At 58.1% G+C, this 18,377-nt stretch overlaps 1 protein-coding gene across 1 annotated transcript in view; it reads left to right on the top strand.

Moving 5' to 3' along the window:
• Window positions 1-18,135, top strand: part of PREX1 (phosphatidylinositol-3,4,5-trisphosphate-dependent Rac exchange factor 1) — a 157,407-nt gene extending 139,272 nt beyond the window's left edge. The window contains exons 22-38 of the mRNA XM_012728131.1: window positions 355-565; window positions 991-1,267; window positions 3,022-3,228; window positions 4,318-4,406; window positions 5,657-5,739; window positions 5,884-5,974; window positions 8,056-8,184; window positions 8,839-8,880; window positions 9,817-10,037; window positions 10,649-10,748; window positions 12,492-12,635; window positions 12,717-12,831; window positions 14,217-14,283; window positions 15,158-15,330; window positions 15,825-15,927; window positions 16,180-16,247; window positions 17,327-18,135. Coding sequence (XP_012583585.1) covers window positions 355-565; window positions 991-1,267; window positions 3,022-3,228; window positions 4,318-4,406; window positions 5,657-5,739; window positions 5,884-5,974; window positions 8,056-8,184; window positions 8,839-8,880; window positions 9,817-10,037; window positions 10,649-10,748; window positions 12,492-12,635; window positions 12,717-12,831; window positions 14,217-14,283; window positions 15,158-15,330; window positions 15,825-15,927; window positions 16,180-16,247; window positions 17,327-17,369 — 2,163 coding nt within the window. The 3' untranslated portion in view covers window positions 17,370-18,135. The remainder of the gene's footprint in view (window positions 1-354; window positions 566-990; window positions 1,268-3,021; window positions 3,229-4,317; window positions 4,407-5,656; window positions 5,740-5,883; window positions 5,975-8,055; window positions 8,185-8,838; window positions 8,881-9,816; window positions 10,038-10,648; window positions 10,749-12,491; window positions 12,636-12,716; window positions 12,832-14,216; window positions 14,284-15,157; window positions 15,331-15,824; window positions 15,928-16,179; window positions 16,248-17,326) is intronic.
• The last annotated feature ends 242 nt before the right edge of the window (window positions 18,136-18,377 follow it).

Below are 18,377 nucleotides of genomic sequence, written 5' to 3'. Positions count from 1 at the left end.
CTGGCTTGAATTGTGTCCCTTGTCTAGCATTGTGGCCATCACTACGAGGTGGGGAGGCGGCTTCCTGAGCTTCATGCACAGTAGGTCAGGGAGACATGGCTCCTCGCGTGCAACCCAGGTACAGAGGAAATGGAGAAACGGAAGTGAGGCGGCACCTGGAAGTCTCATTTCTCTGGGTCGTCTCTGAAACACGGACCCAGTGAGAGGCAGTGTAGGGGAATCTGGTTTTAAGTTTGGCGCTACTGGAGTTTTATCCAGTTTTGGATTGTTGGTGTATGTCAGATGAAGGCGGTATGGGGGTGTATCAACTCCTAGACCCCTGAGTTGTGACCCCATATCCTCCACCTTTCTCAGTTTGCAGCCCAGCTGAAGAGCAGGGTCAGCCCACCCTTCAAACAGGCTCCCCTGGGACCCCATCCACTGTGTGGCCTGGACTTCTGCCCCACCAATTGCCACATCAACCTCATGGAAGTGTCCTACCCCAAGACCACTCCCTCGGTCGGCAGATCATTCAGCATCCGCTTCGGTCGCAAACCCTCCCTCATCGGCCTTGACCCAGAGCAAGGTACCTGAGTGTGTCCATTAGAAGTTACGCTTCGATCTCGCACTGCAGATACTTACACAGGATCATGCCAGGAAGGGAGCAGTCCAGGGTTAGAGTGGTGGTCATCAGTCCGTGGTCATCAGGGACCTAGGCTTTCATTCTGCATCATCCTCTTGATGTAGTTTCCATCTTGAAGGATGCCTCATGGTATAGCATGACTGCTGGGGTACCAACCGTCATGTCTGCATTCCAGGCAGGGCAAAGATCACAGTAGTTAATGCACCAAATTGAATCGCCTGGAAGTAATCGAGTGAATTAAAAGAGTATCCAGAAGAATAACATCCTCAACACTGAGATCCTTGCAATGGGTTTGTGTGCCTTGATCCCAAGGGCTCGTGGGTATCTGGGGCCTGTTTCAGAGGGAGCTCTCTCTCCCTCCACTTTAGGCCACCTGAACCCCAAGTCCTATGCCCAACACTGCATCACCACCATGGCTGCCCCTTCGTGGAAGTGCCTGCCTGCTGTGGATTGTGACACCTTGTGCCAGGGTTCCAGTGACAGCAGCTTTGGGCCAGCCAGTGGAACCCTGGGCCAGGAGGACCGGGGCCTGAGCTTTCTCCTCAAGCAGGAGGACCGGGAGATCCAGGATGCCTACCTGCAGCTCTTCACCAAACTGGATGTGGCCCTAAAAGAGATGAAGCAGTATGTCACCCAGATCAACAGGTGAGTCGCCCCCTGGAGGAGCGGGGGAGTGAAGCGTCAGGATGCCCCGCTCAGCGCTGCGGACAGGAGTAGGGGCGTTCTCGGCCGTGGCGCTGAGAGAGGGGTGTGTCTCAGTGTATGGTGCTGTCACGGACAGCCTGACGCGCTGTGCGCGGTGGCTCCCTGTGTGTTCTGCCACAGAACATGTTCACTTGGTGTCTCTACCATGGGTTTCAGCAGTGGAGTGCTTTTAAATTAAAACGGATACTTTAGACACAGTGCTGCCATACACTTCAGAAGATACAGTGTCGTGTGCACATAACTTTCATAGGAATTGGGAAGCCAGAAAATAAGTGCGACTCGCTTTGCTGCGTGTCTGGACCTGAGCCTGCACACACCTGGAGGTGTGCGTGCGCGATACAGGTGTGGGGTGGTATTCCTGGTCTCTAGCTGCAGTTCTGGCGACCAGCAGGGTCTTCAAACATTGCCAAGTGGCCCCTGGGGGGCGGCATCTCCCCTGGTTGAGAAGCGTTATGTAGGGAAATGATGGGGGGGGGACAGCCCCCATGGGGGAGACGGGGTTCCTCAGGGAGGCCGGGGGGACATTTATGATCTGAGGGTCCCAGAGGGAGAGGCAGCCGGGCGCGGTGTCCCAGGGTGCAGTGCACAGGACACACGTGGACGCCACCTGCGAGGACGAGCCTCCTCTACTCAGAGCCAGGTCTCACTGCATGGGCACTAGGATCTGGAGGCTCGAGGGTGGGGCCGTGGCACCAGGGGGACACCGCTGCCAAGCCCAGGGGGCAGGGGCGTCCACATAGACAGGGGGGCAGGTGTGGGGAGGAAGATGTGGGCGTGATCAAAGAGCCTGGGGCGAGGTGGCTGAGAGGGGGCCCGCGAACTGTGGTGGAGGGCTGGGTGCCTGGCTGGCTGCAAGGTGCGGTGGCCTCAGTCACCTACAGTGGCGCAAACCATCACTGTGTCGATAAAGTCGAATGCAGTACAAAGCCACAAACAGACCCGAGAGAGCCCCGGCCGGTGCACATCCGGACCTGGCTAGAGTCCGCTTTCTGACACACCAGCTGTCAGAAGAGGCCTCGGAGACAGTCAAGGACGTGGGAGCCCGGGCTGGGTGCCAGGGGAGGACTATTAGGGCGTTAGGGACTTTCGGTATGGTCAGAGCAGCCAGCTTCTATTTTCAGTGGTGTTTCTTAGCCTCGCACCACTGACGTTCGGGGCCACGTCTTGCCTGTTGGGGGACCATCCCGTGGACTGGCCTCCACCCACCAGATGCCCCTCCTCTAATCGTGACCGCTGCGTATGTCTCTGGACACGGCTCATCCCGTTGGGAACCCCTGCTCTCAAGGAGAGTCCTTACCACTCGAGGCAGCCCACTGCCTGTTTTTCTTTTTTAGTTTTATTGCAGCATAGTCATGCCCGTTTGTTCACACATTATCCGTGGTGCCTTCATGCCACAGCAGAGGAGAGTGTGAGGCGGGTGAAGCTCTCTGGACTCAAGTGGTTGCTATTCTGGGCCCTTGAGCCTGTCACCTGCTGGTGCAAGCAGCCTCTGTCTCCCGCCCTCTACAGGAGGGACAGTGTATGTGCGTCCGCAAGGCTGCTCATGGGATGTTCAGGGAAGGGACACGAAGCACTTGTGGCTTCTTCAGGTTAGGGTCAAAGCCGAGGTCCGAGGTCAGTGCCTTTCCCTGAATGTCCATGGAGGCCGGTGAGGCCGCCCTCCTGCAAGTCCAATTCCGACTCTGCTCCCGCAGGCTGCTGTCCACCATCACGGAGCCAACCTCAGGGGGGTCTTGTGACCCACCTTCAGTGGAAGAGGCCTCGTCCCCCCCGCTGGTCAGTGAGGAGAGCGAGATGGACAGGACTGACCACGGGGGTATCAAGAAGGTGTGCTTCAAGGTGTCCGAGGAAGATCAGGAGGACTCAGGCCACGACACCATGAGCTACCGCGACTCCTACAGGTGGGCTTGGCGGGGGTGTCCGGCGGGACCCTGGCGGCCACAGACTACAGGGGGTCTGGGCCGGTGGGGCTGTGCTGCGCCCACTGGCTGAATGCGACAAAGTCGGGGTCTGATGTGCGTAAAGCTCAGCATTTTTGCAACACACTGCGTCTCCTGGGTCCAGGGAGGAGACCATGCTTACCCTTCCAGCTCTGAGGGTCTGCACTGCCTTTCTGCTTGTAGCTAGAACTAGATCAGCAAAATCCGAATGAGTGGGTTGATTAGACTAAAAACTCAGTTTCCTGTAGTAAACCATGCTGAAGGTGAATAGCATCTCCCACACCACGGAAAACGAGCACAGTGGTCTCCGGGTAGGTGGCGTATGTGGCACTCGCCATGTGGCGAAAGCGGCACTCTCCAGGGGGCAGCTCAGCTCTCTGAGGGCAAAAGCCAGAGCCCAGTGAGTCTGATAAGAAAGGCCCATGTCCCGCCGACCCCACCCTCTGTCCCCCTGACTGCCAGGGTCGCGGCTGGTGCCTCAGGCCTCGTCGGGTCTTTGTGAGGGGCGCTCGGGCTAAGGGGGCACTGTGTTCTTGGAGCCTCGTGTCCACTAGCCCAGGATTTCTTCAGATCTCCTCCTTACCACTCTGAGTCCTTAGGTTTTCCCCTTAATTGTCAAAAAGGCAAAGCAAAGATTTGCAGGATTGTGGATTTTGACTCCCCGTATCTTCCGGGCTCCTGGGACATACATCACCCGAGCACTGTCCTGCCCCCCAGCCCCCATCCTGGGGTTCCAGCCAGGCTGGGCGATAGCAGAGCTGTGTGGTTGACTGTGGGTGGTCTGGGAACAAGGGTGTGCGCCCGGGGTGACCCCTGAGGGGCGCTCATTCCCTGTCCTAGTTCTACGCATCTGTGCCCGGGTGTTTCCACGCTGTCAGAGCAGGGAGCCACCAGGCCACCTGCCTGTCCCTGGCTCTGGTGGTTGGCCAGGGCCAGTTGTCCACCAGAGGACCTAGAGTTGTGTCCACACCCCAGAATGTGGATTCCGGGTGCTGGGGCCAGAGCTTGGGGGGTGGAGGGGACTCACCGCGTCCCCCTGCCCCTTTGCAGCGAGTGTAACAGTAACCGGGACTCGGTCCTTTCCTACACCAGCGTGAGAAGTAACAGCTCCTACCTGGGCAGCGACGAGATGGGGTCCGGTGAGTGCAGGGGCCGCCTCCGGGAGAGGCGCCTCCCTGTCCCAGGAGCAGTTTCTTGTTCTCTTGTTCTGTCACCTTGTTCCTCTCGCGTTGCACGGCCCGGTCGTGCATTTCCTGTCCCTCCCTCCGTCAGCAAACACACACTGAGCAGTGCGTATGTGCAGGAAGCACTGCCAGTAACGGCCAGACTTGAGTCCTGGCTCGCGGAGCTGACGCTCTCTGGATGTCAAGGGTGCAGAACGCAAAACCCACCCCTCGCGGTTAGACTGTGCGGTGCTGTCACCACAGCGGGTGACCCGGTGGCGTCTGTAAAAACGACGGGTTAGAGTCAAATCGAGCAACACAAAAAATTCAGCAGAAGTCCGTGGAAAGCATCCAGGTGGCCTCCCCCAGCCCCCCAGACATGACTGTGACTGGTACTTAGATCACTGGCGACTCGGACAGACACGGACAGACAGACATAAACGCCGTTTCATAAATTAGATCCTACTGGGCCTGCAGCTCTCACGGGCTGCCCGAAATTTGTTTTGTTTCTTATTTTAGCTTTGTTGACTTCAGCATTAAAAAATTTGACTTTGTGACTAGGTCACTTCCACACGGTTCCTGACGCTCCAGGCACGAGGGTGGTGACAGCCTCCCTCCCCTGCCCTCCCCGCCTCCGCTGCCTCTGCTGTCCTTTCTGCCCTTCCAGAGGGAGTCTGCACATAAAATGTAACCTTAATTATACTCTGATTTAACAGAAGAATAAAAGCTCAAGTACAATCAAAGATAACGCTGAGCGTTAGATAAATATTTCATCATATGAGATGCTCAGCCACAGAACCTGCCCCTGGGGAGGTTTTCTGATGAGCCTGCATGTGGCAGCTGAGTTAACCAAAACAGCTGGGGGGCCAGTCAGGCGACTCGGGGTCCTGACCTCGCTCTCTGTTCCTTAGTCTCCTCACTTGCAGACTGGAAGTGATAGCAAAGGCTTACAAGGGCGTGCGGGCCGCCTGTGCTGCAGATGAAGAAACTAAGGCTCAGAGAGGTTAAGTGCCTTGCCCAGTGACACACAGCCAGGACCCACGTCAGTTAGACTCCTCACCCCGTGTGGGCTTTGGGGCTCCGCAGCTCCTGGCCTTCTTGGGAAAGAGGTTGGGAGGTGTGAGAGGAGGCTGACGCCCATGGCCCTGCCTCCTTGGATGTGCCGCGCCTCGTCTGCTCTCAGAGGTGAGGGGAAGGTGATGGTGGTGGCCTCTTCTGTCCTCCAGGAGACGAGCTGCCCTGCGACATGCGGATCCCCTCCGACAAGCAGGACAAGCTCCACGGCTGCCTGGAGCATCTCTTTAACCAGGTAGGCCCTCTGCCTCGTCCCCGGCTTTGCACTGGGTTCTGCTCACTCCGGGGAGAACCTCTAAACCAGGCACTGGGGCAGGGCTGGGGCCACGGCGCCCTGTGGGGCAACAGGTCCAGCTTACGGGAGCTTCCTGCCGTCCAGGTGGATTCCATCCATGCGCTCCTCAAGGGGCCGGTCATGAGCAGGGCCTTCGAAGAGACCAAGCATTTCCCCATGGACCACGGCCTGCAAGGTGAGTAGAAGCGAGTCCCTGGGTGAGGCGAGGCATGACACCAGCATGGGGCGGGGCAGCCTGGTCTCTGCTTCACCCCTCCCAAGGTCAGTGACCAAGGTCAGCAAGTTCAACCAGCAAATCCAGCCAGTTCTGTGTAGACCGTGAGCCGAGAACTGTGCTGTCATGTCTAAAGCACTGTGCAAACCAACACAGAGGATTTACAACAGAGGCCGACCCTTCCACACCCCTGGGTTGGCCCTGGGCCTTTCTGGGCCTCTCTCTTTTCCCATTGTAACCAGACTGGAGCAGTTTGCCAAAATTCAGTCATCCATATTTCCCTCCTTCACTTTAGGCACTTGGCAGAAACTGCTTACAGCTTAAATGGTTTTAACCTGTACTCGTTTGCTACCTGTGTTATTATTGACATAACTTCTTTGAAAATGTCTCTTTAAAATTTAGTTTCTGAAAGGAACAGATGGAGCCCCACGACAGAAAGCCTGTATAGCATGCAATAAGTGAATGTAGCTGCTGTGATTAACCCAGTGGCAACAGTGATCAGAAACTGTCACCACACTGGAACTGTTGCCTCCAGGGCTCTTTGTTCTTTCCTTATGAAAGAGATCAGTGAGTTAAACATGCGTTCAGGACTTACCCATGTCAAATCGAGATTTTCTACTTGAATGTCTGAGGAAAAAAGAATTGGCATTTCTCGTGCCCTCTCACCCATCTTTCCTCCCATTTATGCATCTACCAACCTACTCATCCATCCACCTGTCCACCCACCTGTCCACTCACCCAACCACTTATCCTTCCTCCCTCCCTTCTCTCTATCCATCCATCCATGCACCCACCCACTGCCTACTCCTCTCTACATATATGCATGCATGTGCACCTACCTACCTACATACATACATTCATCTACCCACCCACTCTCCACCCGTCTTCCTTCCTTCTATCCATCCATTCACTCACCTGCCCTCCCATCCATGCATCTGCCTGCCTGTCCCATCCATCCATCATCCATCCATCCACCATCCATCCATCATCCATCCATCATCCATCCATCCATCATCCATCCATCCATCCATCCATCCATCCATCATCCATCCATTATCCATCCGTCCATCCATCCATCATCCATCCATCATCCATCCATCCATCCATCCATCCATCCATCCATCCCTCCATCCATCATCCATCCATCCATCCATCCACCCATCCATCCATCATCCATCCATCCTCCAGTAAATAATTTCTAAGAACTAGCTCACACCAGTCTGATGCTGGGTACTGGAGACCCTCAGATAAGTCTGACACTGCCTTCGACATCAAGGAGCACTCAGCTGGGTGTGCGAGATGGGAAAAGAAATGACCACTTGTTTCTAAGTGTGTGTGTGTGTGTGGGGAAGTAATGGAGAGTTGGGCTCGCCTAGCTCAGCTGCCCCTCCAGCTGTCCAGGATCTCCTCTCCAGGGACTGGACTCAGAAATCAGAAACTCAAAGTCTAGAGAAACCAACATCACAAATGTGTCAGAAACCTGAGGTCTTGCAGCAGGGAACAGGCTAAAGGAATAGGGGTCTGGGTGTGCTCTGCTTCTGAATGGCCCTGCTGGGATCAGGTTCAAGTCCCAATTCTGTCATTACACACCTGGGTCACTTTAAGCAAGCCACATCCCCACTCTGTGCCTGGGCTGCTCCCTCACAGTTCACGAAAGGCTAGCCTACCTTGTTACTCATGTGCTTGATTGATTATAGCTCTGAGGAGGCCAGTACCTCAGACTCCTTCCTATGTTACCTTCATGCCTTGGAGAAAAGAGTGTGGTGATTGACTTGTGATGTCTACACTGATTGGTTGCAGCTGTGAGGAATGAATCCTCAATCAGCAGGAAGGAGTGCTAAGATCAATTAGTGATGTCTGCCTTGGTACACTGAATCAGCAGCACACTTACATGTACCAGGTGGTACCCAAGAGTTCTGCCTGCAACTTTGATCCAACATCATGAGCTTGGCATCTGGTGATGGGACCTAGGCCTTTGTCCCACCATTCTCCAAAGCTACCACTGTCCCTCCCATGGCCCTCATGTCACTTTCCTGTCTCAGAGTTCAAACAGAAGGAAGAGTGCACAATCCGTGGCCGGAACTTAATTCAGATTAGCATCCAGGAAGACCCCTGGAACCTCCCCAACTCCATCAAGACCCTGGTGGACAACATCCAGAGATATGTGGAAGGTCAGTTAGACAAGAGCCTAGCAACTAGTTAGGCTTCATGTGTGGGGGTGGGGGAGTGGCTTGTGGCCTCTGTCAATGTGGATAGCTCAGAAGGGGCCTGTTCCAGGTCCCTGTGCCCAGCGAGAGCCCGAGAGGAGCAGTGCCTCTTTTTCCACCCAGTGTCCTGTCCTGGGCAGGGCCCTGGACTGAACATCCTTGCTCAGGATTGGGTTGCGGGTGCTTCCTGGCAGAGTGAGGAGACTGAGAAGACAACTCATTTCTTCCCAGTTTCTGAAATTGTGAATTTAGTTCAGGTTGTTGCCCGTGATCAAACTGCATGCACGGCGACCTGAGAACGTGTGAGTGGGCGGGTGTGAGCACGTGCCCGCGTGTGTGCCCATGCGTGCCACGCAGGTGTGCGAGGAAAGGGCTGTGGGGCTGGCGTCAGCCTCTGTTGGCGGGTCCATGTAAACAGACACAGCACACCTTGGCGGTTCCATCCCTGACACCCGGGGACTTCTGGAATTTACTCGACATTTAATCAAAGCTCCTTAGGCCCAACTGCGTGGGCCCAGAACGTCCCTACTGTGGGATCAGAGCACTTGACCCCCCGGGGGTCCGGTTCTGCTGCTGCCGCCAGCCCACCTTCTTTCTCTCTCCTTCCCACCCCTCCAGATGGGAAGCACCAGCTGCTGCTGGCCCTGCTGAAATGCACAGGTGAGGGCTGTGACTGTCACACGCAGGGGGCCATGCTGGTAGGGGTGCTCATGGCTGCTCTCCAGGAAGATGAAGTTGACTCCCCTGTGGTCTTGGGGCTGCTTCGGGGGAGGGTGTGTGTGAAAAGGTGGCCTCCAGCCACCTCCAGGAGCTGCTTAGGCCTAGCACACTTCTCTTGTGTCGGGCAGAAGCCTCAGGTCCCTCAGCAGGGAGCCCCGAGTCTTGCCCCTCCCAGGCCTGGGCGGGTCTTGACAAGGACACGGGATAGAGGATTGAGGACCAGGAACAGCCCCCCCCCCCTTGTCAGCAGAGTGCTGGCCCCAGCTTGGGGATCCCTGGCCAGCACCAGAAGAGGGCGGGTGGTGGGCACGGGGATGCTGGAGCTGCCCTTTGTCCCTCCCTTTGCCCAGAAAGTCTCAGCCAAGGAGTGGCTAGAATAGGGTCGAGGTCATCATTGGCCATTTAAGCCAGGCAGCAAAGGCCAGTCACCCCAAATCACCCCTTCCAGAAGACTAGAAGCCTGCTGGCCAGTGCGTGACTAGCCCTGCAAACTGCCATGAGCAGGACCAGAAAGGGGGGCGGAGGGGAAGGCAAGAGAAGGCGGGCCTCCCCAAACAAAGAAGACAGTCAACTGCATTTCTTAAAACTCGGAGCTTGGCGGTCAGCCAGCCAGGGCCCAGCGCTCCCTTAACTAGAGGGGAACAGCTGAAGGTTTGGGGACGTCCAAGGGAAGTCCCAGTTTTTGTTTTTTAAAATAGGCACATGGGTCGCCCAGAGCGTTGTTTTTTAGCGAATTGTCTTCTTGGTGGAGATTTGCTTTTGGTGGCTGCCAGGGGCCAGCCTGTCGGGAGCCCCAGACGGGTGGCCCAGGGGTTGGTTCTGGGCCCTGGGGCTGCCCCTCCCCCCCGTGCCCACCTGACCGCGCCCTCGCCCCAGACACGGAGCTGCAGCTGCGGAGGGACGCCATCTTCTGCCAGGCGCTGGTGGCCGCCGTGTGCACCTTCTCCGAGCAGCTGCTGGCGGCCCTCAGCTACCGCTACAACAACAACGGCGAGTACGAGGAGAGCAGCCGCGACGCCAGCCGCAAGTGGCTGGAGCAGGTGGCGGCCACCGGCGTCCTTCTGCACTGCCAGTCGCTGCTGTCCCCCGCCGCCGTGGTGAGTGAGGAGCGGGGGGGAGCCCCTGCTCTGCCCGCCTCTGTCCACCCACCCTCTGGGGTCGGAGGCCCCAGGCTCCTTTGCCAGCCCTGGGAGGCAGAGCCAACACCTCAGCATCTGGGGAGCTTGCGCAGAGCAGCTCCCCTCCAGAGATGGCAGCGCGCAGTGGCGTCTGCTCCGTGCTGCTTCTCCCTCCACCCACGCTGTGTCCTGGCCAGCCTGCCTGCGTCTCTGCATCTCTGGGCCTCCCACACCTTGTCCCAGGCTGGGCTGGAAACCAGGGCCCTTGGGGTTGGGGAAAGCGTGGGCTCGGTGCGCCCCCTGCTGGCTGGTGTTAACCATAGGTGCCAGCAAAGTGGAGCCAACCTGGGGGTAAGGGGCTTTATTTGGTCAGCTAGGTTGATATGGTGAAGTTAGATTGGTGGGGTGGTCAGGTCTGATGACCACCGGCACATTAGAGCATAGACATGTCCACCCCCGAGAACGGCAGGACAAGCTAGAGCGAGCACGGGTCCGCTCACTGCCCGGAGAGCCCCGCTTGGGACTGGCATTTTGAAGTGAAACCCTGGGCCAGGGCTGGCCTCTGAGTCCCCCACCGTCTTCCCCTGCAGAAGGAGGAGCGCACCATGCTGGAGGACATCTCGGTCACCCTGTCGGAGCTGGACAATGTCACCTTTGCCTTTAAGCAGCTGGATGAGAACTGCGTGGCCAGTGAGTGATTCCTCCCCAGCGCCGTGAGACTTGGGGGTCCCAGGGCAGTGGGGGGCACTCTGGGACCATCCTGTCTCTCGCCCTGTCACCAGGCCAGCTGCTCATGCTCCAACGTGAGCCTCAAAGCTGAACCCGAGGGACCCATAGATAAAGAAGTGTCTCTTCTTGTACAGAGCCAGTCACCCCAGAGCTTACTAAGGGGGCCCCGGCCAGCACCTCGCTCTGACTGAATGCCATGCTAGAGACGTCCTTCTCTTTAGTGAAGATGCGTGAAAGTCTCCTTAGGGCTGATTCCATAATTAGGCTTCTTCCTTCCACCCATCTTCCACCTGCCCACGCTCTCATCCACTCACACCCCACCCCGACCCAACACCATAGACTCATCCATTTACCCACCTACCCCCCCACACCACCAGCCCACCCACATGTCTGTCTACCCAGCCCACCCAACCCTTGTCCCATCCATCCTTCCATCCTCCCACCCACCCACCCATCCAGCCATCCACACGACTAGTATTTAAGGGCATGCAGCCTGGTGTTAGGTTCTGGGCTGCTGTGGAAAGAAATACGGCAAGGTTCCTGCCTCCTGGAGCCCACGGCCTCGCCCAGCGGGTCTCGGCCCTGCTTGCACTGGGATCATTCAGGGGGTTTTTCAAAGATACTGATGCTCCGGTCCCAGTCTTGAGCCCGGGTGATTCAGATTGAGTTTGTTGGGGTGGCCCCTAGGCGATGGGATTCTAGAAAAGCCTTCCAGCGACTTGGATATACAGCCAGGACCGAGAACCACAGGGCTGCAGAGCTGGTTCTCCGAGTGTGATCCCTGGACCAACCATGGTTGGAAGGTGGATTCTCAGGCCCCAACTTCCTGAATCCACAGCTCTGGAAGTGGAGCCAGAAATCTGTGCTCACCCGCTCTGGGTGATTCTGAAGCAGACTGGTTTGAGAACCGCTGCGCTGGGTCAGTGCTGCTCAGTGTGCTTTTAGCGGCAACCCCACAGGGGCCTTTCAGTGTTTTCCCTGCTTGCTGCACCCCCATGAATATTTAATGCCACAGGTATATGATGTATCTGTTTTCATGCTGCTTGTATATCTGTGCTTTATACATAGGGAGAGTACATTTTTTTGCCTCTCCCTCTCCCCCCACCAAACCTTTTTTTTTTTTTGCCCCCTTGGGAGTGTATTACCTTCTTCAGAATGTGTAGATGAGAGTCTAGATGAACAAAGACATTCGTACAGTTTGGAATTGATTAGCAGTGACTGTCAAGCCCAGCTGGGCTCAGGAGGAGCTGCTGGTGATGTCTGCCGGGGCACAGGGTGACTGTGACTGCACAGTCTTGCCCACGTGGCCATAGCTCTTCCTTGTGGGTTAAGGAAGAGGCAGGTCCTGTCGGGGCGGCTCTGGCCCTGGGCACCAGGTGAGGGGTGTGGACGCAGGGCAAGGCGCTGGAGGCAGACACTGGCCTGCCTCAGATAAGCAGTACCAGTGCCTAAGAATTAAACGGTGGACATTTGAGCTGTTAAAGGAGGCAGAAAGGGAGGTGAGCGCCTGCTTTTCTGAGTGGGGGAGCATGGGGTGCCTGGGGCTCCCCTAGAAGGCAGAGGGCAAGGCAGTCTGAAGCTACCCCTCTGGGGTGGGCAGACTCCATCCTGCAGGTTTGAAGGGGATGTCTGAAGCTACTCTCCAGAAAGGGGGAGCCCCCCTTGCTTCCATGTGAACATGCTGCCCCACATGTCTCCCCACAGACACCAACATCTTCTATCACATTGAGGGCAGCCGGCAGGCACTGAAGGTCATCTTCTACCTCGACAGCTACCACTTCTCCAAGCTGCCCTCACGCCTGGAGGGTGGGGCCAGCCTGAGGCTGCACACTGTGCTCTTCACCAAAGGTGAGTTTTGGGGTGCTGGGGCAGCCAGGCTGTTGAACACAGCAGGGTCCAACAGCCTGCCCCCCTTTTCTTCCTTCACAGCTCTGGAGAATGTGGAGGGGCCGCCTCCCCCAGGCAGCCAGGTGGCAGAAGATTTGCAACAGGAGATCAACACCCAGTCGCTGGAGAAGGTTCAGCAGTATTACCGCAAGCTCAGGTATCTGCCCGGGTTGCGCAAGGGTGTGGGTGTTAGCAAGTAAGGCGCCAGGCAGGACCCTGTGTGGCAGTGGACAAATGCCCCCTTGCCCACCTGCTACGTACCAGGCATCAGCCTCCATGAGCTCATCAGCCTCACAGCAGTCGGGGTCAGCCTTTCTCATGCACTTTGCAGAAGGGGAAACTGAGGCTGGGGCGAATGCCCAGGCGTGGTCACGTGGCTGCGCAGCCGCTGGGCTGCAGTTTGAACCGGGTCTGTTTGAATCCAACAGAGAGGAGCTGCCTGTCTCACTCCAAAGTGGGGTGGGAGGTGGGAGGGAAACCCTGTGTTCCCAGGCCTGTGAGGAAGGGGTGTGGCCCCTGCTCAGAGGGGAACCCCAGAGAGGCATGGAGAGGAGGGCGGAATCCTGTCAGCCCTGGGGCAAACCTTGAGCCCAGGACCGTGACTGCAGTCCTCACCCCTTTCTACCTTGACCTTGCTGTCTCCAGATGCATAAAAATGTGCTCAGAATTAGGGGACAGATGTTCAGTGTGTGGGGAAGACCTTCACCGTAGTGGGGCCCAGCTTCACCATTTGGAATTGGGAGCTCGACGGTTCCATTAATTTCTTCAGGGGAAACGTCAGTTATTTCATTAAAACTGACATGTCTTTGGGTCGATAGCCGCCACCCAACTGGTCTGTTTGCCGAATATTGTAAATCTTGCTCGTGAGTTTCCTTCATTCCTTCCGATCATTCGGCATGTTAATCTAGACTTCTGTGGACCAGGCTGGGCTCTGGGTCCCTGCTTGGGCCTCAGCAGTGCCCGCATGGGAGCCGTTCTTCATGGAACGTGTATTCCAGAGCAGGGCTGGCTGGCCCGTGCCCTGGTTTGTCAATAAAGCTTTATTAGCACACAGCCACGTTCATTTGCGTGCACGCTGCCTGTGGCTGCTTTTGCACTCCATGGACACAGAGCTGAATGCAGTTTTAGTAGTCAGGTCTGCACAACCTGGAATATTTCCTCTTGGGCCCCTTACAGAGAAGCCTGCTGCTCCTGTTCTGGGGTGGGATGAGGGTGAACCCAGAGCCAGTACACAAAGAGCAGTGTAAGGTGTCAGCGCGGAGAAGTGTCTGGAGGGGGGGAGGCAGGGTGCCTAGGGTGGGGTGAGGCTGTTTGTTGGGTGCTATTTCAGAGGTCAGCAGGTCCAGGTGGCCTCGAGGGGTGGTCTGGCCTTGAGGGGTGCTCTCTGCAACTGCTGGAGGAAGGGGAGCTGTGTGCTGCTGAGTGGGGCTCCCAGAGGTCTAATTCTGCCCGGGGAAGGGAAGGGGGCAGTTGCTGCCCCAGTCAGGGATTGGAAGGGTAGTGGGGGGGCAGCCCTGCCCTCACCCCATCTTTCCCTCCTAGGGCGTTTTACCTGGAACGGTCTAACCTGCCCACGGACGCCAGCACCACGGCGGTGAAGATAGACCAGGTAGGTGCACCTTCCCCGTGCTATGGGACAAGCACAGGGCTGGGCTTTGGGTCAGGACCCAGCGGGCCAGGCTCAGGTGGCCTCCGCACTGGCCTCTGCTGGAGAAGCCCCTGAGGCCTCTGTGGCTCCTCCTCCAGGAAGTCTGCTAGGATCCCTCCCTCCCCACTCTGGGACTTCTGCTGCTTCTCCGCAGCCTGGCACTAAGGATGGTGGCCTCCCCTGGCACCACTCTCCGTGTCTTCCGGCCCCGCTGGGCCATGGCAGCGTTGCGCTGAGACCTGCTGAGCCAGCAGGTCCTGTCCCGCACCTGATGTGCAGAGGTGTTACTTCAAATTGGTTGCCAATGTTGAAAATCAAGACTTCACATAAGACAGGTGGCGAGCTTTTCTGAGGAGATCTGGCTGCCCAGTGCCCGCATTCCCATGTGCCTGCTGCACATTCTGGGTTCAGGCAGGCCTTGGATTTGACCCCAGTTCTGCAGTGCTGGCCTTGGGGCTGTGGGTGGGGTGAGTGAACCTCCATGTGTGATGGAGGGACCCTGGGGTATTTGAAGGCTCTTGCTTGGGTGGCCTCGAGCTGCTCCTGGGTCAGAAGACAAGAGAGGACATTTGGGTTCAGCAGGGGCACCCCAGAAGCTGGGCAGGTGTAGAGGGTTTTACTGCAAGGTTAGGCCTGAATTAGGATGTGAGCACTGCCACTGCCGCCAGCTCAGGGCAGGGGAGCTGATGGTGGTCCTTAGCAGAGGTCACGGAAGGCGCTTTCGCCTGAAAGTTCCCTCCCACCGTGAGCTGAGTGGGAGGGGAGGGGAGTTGCAGGCATGGGGCTGGGCCCGGGGAGACGGGGCCTCCTTTGACGGCCGGTGCGTGCCTCTCAGCTGATACGGCCCATCAACGCCCTGGACGAGCTCTGTCGCCTCATGAAGTCCTTCGTCCATCCCAAATCCGGCGGCGGCGGAAGCCTGGGTGCTGGTCTCATCCCCATCTCCTCCGAACTCTGCTACCGCCTGGGCGCCTGCCAGATCGCCATGTGTGGCACGGGCATGCAGAGGTGGGTACCAGCGCCCCACGAGGAGGGGCGGAGGGGTCAGTGTGGGGGCCCAGGGCAGGCCAGCTTTGTGTCCTGGCTCTGCCCCCGTCTGTTGAGCGCAGACAAGGCCTTGCCATGCTCCAGACTTCAGTGTGTCCGTCTGTGAAATGGCCGGCGGGAGTGGGCACACCTGGGCGTGCTGGGAGCCCGCTGGGGCGTGGCTCTGAGGTCCCCGTGAAGGACGGTCTGTGCGGCCTGGTCTGTCTGGAGGATGACAGCCATTTACCTTTTGGGGGCAGATCTGCCCTCCATGCCTTGTGGACACTTTCTGCCTGTTGTCCCTATCACATATCCCAGTTCTGTGGGAACAGAACCCCAGCCCAGGGCCTGCTGGGCCATGATGGTCTCGGTGGTGGTGGAGGGTTCTAGGGCATCGGGGGTCTTGGAGACCATGGGGGGGGCAGGAAATGGCCCCTGCCCTTGCCCCCTCATCACCCTCCCCACCCTGCTGGCAGGAGCACCCTGAGCGTCTCCCTGGAGCAGGCAGCTGTGCTGGCGAGGAGCCATGGGCTGCTGCCCAAATGCATCATGCAGGCCACCGACATCATGCGGAAGCAGGTGAGGGTGCCTGGGCCCCAGTGTCGGGCGCCGGGCCTAGGCATCATGGCTTGTGCGTGCCCCCAGCCAGCTGGGAGATAGGCCTGTGGGGGTGGGGAGGAAGCGGCGGCCATGGGCCCCAGCTTTGGACTCTCCCCTACATGGAGTGGTCTAGATTTTAGCCTCTGGGGCGTCCACCCCGCAAGCCCGTCCCTCTCCCAGGCGCCCTGAATTCAGCGGAGGCAGCTCTGGGCCTCACAGTGTTCCTTCTAGGGCCCCAGGGTGGAGATTCTGGCCAAAAACCTCAGAATTAAGGATCAGATGCCCCAGGGCGCGCCTCGGTGAGTATCCCCTCCTCATGTGCGGTCCTGGGAGGCCAGGGCCCTGGCTTGGCCTCCCTCTGGGGATTACTTTTTGTTGGGGCCCACCCTTTGGGGAGCAGCAAACATAATTCAGCCTGTTTGCCCCGGAAGACCCTTCGTCGTCCCCTTCATGTTCTGAGACCAGCCCCCCGCACCTCCTCTGCCCCTCCCCGCGCCACGCCCTCATCTGGCCTCTCCTGTCCTCTCTCCGTCCACCTGGCCCGCTTGCTCTAACTCTTTAGAAATGATTTGACTCACAAGAAGCTGCAGAAGTAGCTCGGTTTCTGCAAGCCCGTGAGCTCCAATTGGCCCCCGACCAATGTCTGACGGGCTGCGGACTCAGAACCAGTGCTACGGCCGCGCCTGAGTCTTGCCAGCTCTTACCCTACCCCCTTAGGCTTCATTTCTTTCAGCGCTTCTACCCTGGCACCCCCCAAACCCCTGACCTGTAAGAACTCACTTGGTGCCATCAGCCAGCATGCTGTTAATGCCCCCGGGTGGCAGGTGGGGCCCGGAGGCACAGAGAGGTTGAGTATCTGGTCCCAGCTCACACAGCTATGGCAGAGTGAGATTCAGAGCCCAGGTAGCCGCCGGGCCCAGCTCTGGGGGCCGCTGCTTTGCCTCTCTGCCCGAGTCACCGCCACGGCCTCCCTGCCTCCCTCTCCCCCACCCCTGCGCAGAAGGCCTGACGGGCTCTCCTGCTTGCAGCTTGCAGATCAAGCTCAGAGTCCTCCCAACGTAGCCTGAGAAAAGCAAAGCCGCTCAGTGCGGGCTGCAGGCTAGGTGCGAAGTGCAGGGCCAGACTGTGTCTGGGTTGCCATTAGCATGGAGAACGCTCAGCATTCCACATGTCTTCACACCCAGACACCCGCGGTATTTAGACACCGCGCCGGTCGGCATGGAGCGGGTGCTGCCCCGTGCCCCGGGGAGGGCCCTGGACAGCAGGGGGAGTCTGTGGCCAGTGAATGTTAGTCACGCGGCCTCGTCACTGTTCTCCTGAAGCCGAAGTAGTGACCGGCGGCCTGCGGGGCCACCTCCTCCTCTCTGCCCCGCCCCAGGCTCTACCGCCTCTGCCAGCCCCCCGTGGACGGAGACCTCTGACCACCAGTTGTCCGGGGTGCGACTGCTCCTTGGAGCCGGAGTGTGGGAGGCCGTGAGGACCACGCCGGCCTTCCCCAGAGCTGGTCGGGCTCTGCTCCCGCCTGCCCGGGGTGTGCCTGGCCTCCCGTGTCCCCTCCCGAGGACAAGCGCTGCCCCACCCTGGGACAAGCTGGCTGATCGGCGCCGATGGCACCTCCTTCACACTTCGCTGGAGCCCAAGGATGCTGGGGACCCACAGTGCTGAAGGGTGCGGCAGGTCCCGGGATACCGGGACAAGTCCTGGACTCGCCGATGGAGGCTGCGGGCCCGGCGGCCCGGACGGCTCAGCTGCACTTTGAGGCCCTGGTTCCTCCTCAGTCCACATTCCAGGTGACCACGTGTCTGCTCCTCTGCCAGCTTCCAGATTCACCCTAACCCTGTACTAACCTGCTCCGAGGCCCTGGAGAGCCAGGAGAGCCAGAGGACCGGCTCACCGTCTCCACCGGACCTCCGGAGCCACAGCAGCTCCCACACCCCGCCGTGGCAACGGCGTCAGCCCGGACTGGAGCCCTGCTCCGACTTTATTTATAGGGTGTGAAATCTCTGGTTATTTCAGGATTTTATGTTGCTGGTGTTGTCGGCATTTTGTTCGGGGCTTGTGTGATTATATATTTGACATTTTAAATTTCAAAGAAAGGTATATTGTCTAACAGGGGACCAATATAAGGCAGTAGTGACAACTTTTCCCAGTTCTACTAAAAAAAAAAAAACTAAATTATTGAAAATTTTAAATGTCAATATTTCATCTTTTTTAACACGAGGTCAAGGTGGGCCTGCCGTTCCTTCTCCCCCCTCGGTTCTCCGGGAGTCGGGAGTCGGCCGCTATTAGACGATTTGCTCTTTTCCAGCACCTGGGCATAGGGCCGCGGGGGGCGGGGCCTGGGCCGCCCCCCTGAGCGCCGCTTCTGCAGGTGGGTGTCCTGCAGGTGGGGACGTGGCTGGGGGACACCGGGCAGGGGCTTCTGAGTT

Source organism: Condylura cristata, unplaced genomic scaffold (assembly GCF_000260355.1).
Source record: "Condylura cristata isolate star-nosed mole 26May11 unplaced genomic scaffold, ConCri1.0 scaffold00022, whole genome shotgun sequence".
Taxonomy (NCBI): Eukaryota; Metazoa; Chordata; class Mammalia; order Eulipotyphla; family Talpidae; genus Condylura; species Condylura cristata.
Note: the sequence above shows the minus strand (reverse complement) of the source record. Positions and strands in the feature narration are given on the sequence as shown.